Below are 2,749 nucleotides of genomic sequence, written 5' to 3'. Positions count from 1 at the left end.
CACCCCACCCCCACCCCCACCCCGGTGCAGTGTCCCCGGCTCTTTCTCCCCCACCCTGGTGGTGTAGTTTGCTCTGGCACTGTGCCCCAGTGCAATCTGCAGGCTCAATGGAAAAACTGTAAAACCCAGGATGGAATCCTAACACCGATGATAGCAAGTAAAAAAGATTAAATACCTCGATTCATCATCAGAGATATAATCCACTTCCTGCCCTTCGAAATCTCCATCATCACTATCCTCGACAGCCTCATCGTCAGAACCCTTTCTCTTCTTCCTCTTGGCTCCAGCTTGCCCTTTCTTTGTGGCTTTTGGGAATTTTTTGGTGTCTCCTGGAGAAGGCAACAGAAGAGCCATGTCAAGTCGGTGAGTCAGAAACACGGAATCCAGGACATGGCAACAGAAATTGGCCATTTACTCATCAACTCCCTGGGCCTAGCAAACCTTTACTGGCCTGAGCCTTCAATAAATTCCTCTGCTGTTCCCTGGGGAAGGGAATTCCACAGGTTAACAACCTGGAGACAGAGAAACAAAATGCTTTCATCTCCATTTTAAAGGGAGGCCTCTTCCACTTTGCCCCAAATTTTAGTCTACCCTACAACAGGGAGCACCCTCCGGGTATCCACCCTATGCAATGACACCCTCTGACGGAGCCAGTGATCCACAGCCCACACTGTCAGATTCTCTCTGACGGAGCCAGTGGCACAGAGCCCACACTGTCAGATTCTCTCTGACGGAGCCAGTGGTCCAGAATCTCTGCCTCAGAGTAAGAGGGGTTCTGGGGAGACAGGGAATGTAGTTAATGTGATTCATTCTGAGAATGATGACATTATCTACATCAACACAGACTGGGCAGTGGAAGGGAGGAGGAAATATGGGAAAGTGTTTTTAAACCAGACCATTAGGGTTAATTGTTAAAGTTAATTGGAAATGACAATGAGCAATTGAAGTAAAGTGGAAACGTACGTGAAAAACTGGCTAAATGTAAGAACAGTGTGATTTGGTGGAGGGTGGGAGGAGGAGCAACCTGACCTAGGGTATGGGTGGGAACTGTCCCCTTGTGCAGTTTATGTTGGGTCACTTGATATTGCTTGCCATCTAGTTGCAAGAGCTGGAAAAGTGCTGCAGTTAGAATGAAATGTGGATTCAGCCTGTAACTTTACATTCAGAATAGTATTAACAGCAGGGACCATGCTCCACTCATCGGAATTTATCCCAGCAGGCTGGGGTTCACGAGAGCGGTGCTGTGCAATCGAGACCGTCTCAAGTGCCTCTGTCACTAAAGTCCCCGATGGATCGGAGGCAGTGAGAGATTCACTGGTTTTAGCTCAGTTGATTAACCTAATTATATTACGTTATAAAGTAACTGTGGTATTAGCTAACAATTATTAATTCATGTATGTATAAATATTTTAACTCAATAAATGAGCTACATATTGAAGTGCATGTATCAGACCATAAACAGGCAACAGGGAGGTACTTTCAGCTGAACAACACACAGGACAAGGTGAATCGTGCTGCTCCCTGTCACTTACTGTCCTCATCACTGTCCTCATCATTCTCATCAGAGCTCATTTCCAGGTCATCTTCCAGGTCGTGGATGCGGAGGTCATTGCCTTTTCGCTTCCTTTCTTTCCCTTTCTTTCCTTTTTCTTCCTCCTCCTCTCCATCATCCCGGTCCTGATCCTTTAACCTTTTTTGCAGCATGATACTGAAATGGTTCACCACTTTGTTGCGCCTGGCCAATAGCCATCGTTCCAAGGTGATCGGACGGTATGGGACAAAAACAGAAATAACCCCAAAAAAATGTTAAACTCAGCATAATAAAACGGCAATAATCGAGCGCCCTTTCCAATCTCTCACATCAGCAGGAAGATGGTGCAGTGACTCTGAGGAACAGACAGATACTGCCCTCTATAATTAAAGACAGACCAATAATGACCAACTGAGATGCCTTCTCTGTGAGAGAGGGGCCCAGTACTGTTCAGAGTCCACTCGCAGCAAACCCAGTGTTTGAACATAGTGCCCTGGCAGCGTGAAGATAACCAGCAGCAGCATCTCCAAGTACCCCAGCCCCTCCAGACGACAGAGGGTGAGGGAAGCTCAATCACAATTCCCTTAAAGAGCCCAAAACCCTGATGTATAGATAGAAAAAGATTTGATTTGGACTTCCAAGATCAACAAAGTCTGACTGCGAGAAATCAATATTAACTTTAGCCCTACACCAACCATATGGATACTGTTGGGGGGGGGACGGCCTAGCAGGGGTAAGCTGCAGTGACCGGGTCTCTGGCACGAGGTCTGGCTCTGAGGCCCAGAAGGGAAAGGGGGAGAGGAGGAGAGCGCTAGTTATAGGAGACTCTATAGTTAGAGGGACAGACAGGCGGTTCTGTGGACATGGGCGAGACTCTCGGATGGTTTGTTGACTCCCGGGTGCTAGGGTCCGAGACGTCTCAGACCTTGTCTTCAGAATCCTTAAGGGGGAGGGTGTGCAGCCAGAAGTCGTGGTGCACGTTGGCAGAGGGGTGGGGAGGTCATTCAGGAGCTCAGGGAGTTAGGCTGGAAACTAAAAGCTAGGACGGACAGAGTCGTCATCTCTGGGTTGTTGCCGGTGCCACGTGACAGTGAGGCAAGGAATAGGGAGAGAGTGCAGTTGAACACGTGGCTGCAAGGATGGTGTAGGAGGGAGGGCTTCAGATATTTGGACAATTGGACTGCATTCTGGGGAAGGTGGGACCTATACAAGCAGGAC

At 48.3% G+C, this 2,749-nt stretch overlaps 1 protein-coding gene across 5 annotated transcripts in view; it reads right to left on the bottom strand.

Moving 5' to 3' along the window:
* gtf2f1 (general transcription factor IIF, polypeptide 1) overlaps positions 1–2,749 on the bottom strand; it is a 42,511-nt gene that overhangs the window by 21,337 nt on the left and 18,425 nt on the right. For all 5 annotated transcript variants that reach the window (XM_043695063.1, XM_043695064.1, XM_043695061.1 and 2 more), the window contains exons 7-8: positions 1,533–1,735; positions 176–329 (exon numbers count right to left, since the gene is read on the bottom strand). In XM_043695063.1, the coding sequence (XP_043550998.1) occupies positions 176–329; positions 1,533–1,735 (357 nt within the window). The remainder of the gene's footprint in view (positions 1–175; positions 330–1,532; positions 1,736–2,749) is intronic.

Source organism: Chiloscyllium plagiosum, chromosome 8 (genome assembly GCF_004010195.1).
Source record: "Chiloscyllium plagiosum isolate BGI_BamShark_2017 chromosome 8, ASM401019v2, whole genome shotgun sequence".
Taxonomy (NCBI): Eukaryota; Metazoa; Chordata; class Chondrichthyes; order Orectolobiformes; family Hemiscylliidae; genus Chiloscyllium; species Chiloscyllium plagiosum.
The sequence above is the reverse complement of the archived record's forward strand: the minus strand, read 5'-3'. Positions and strand labels throughout refer to the sequence as shown.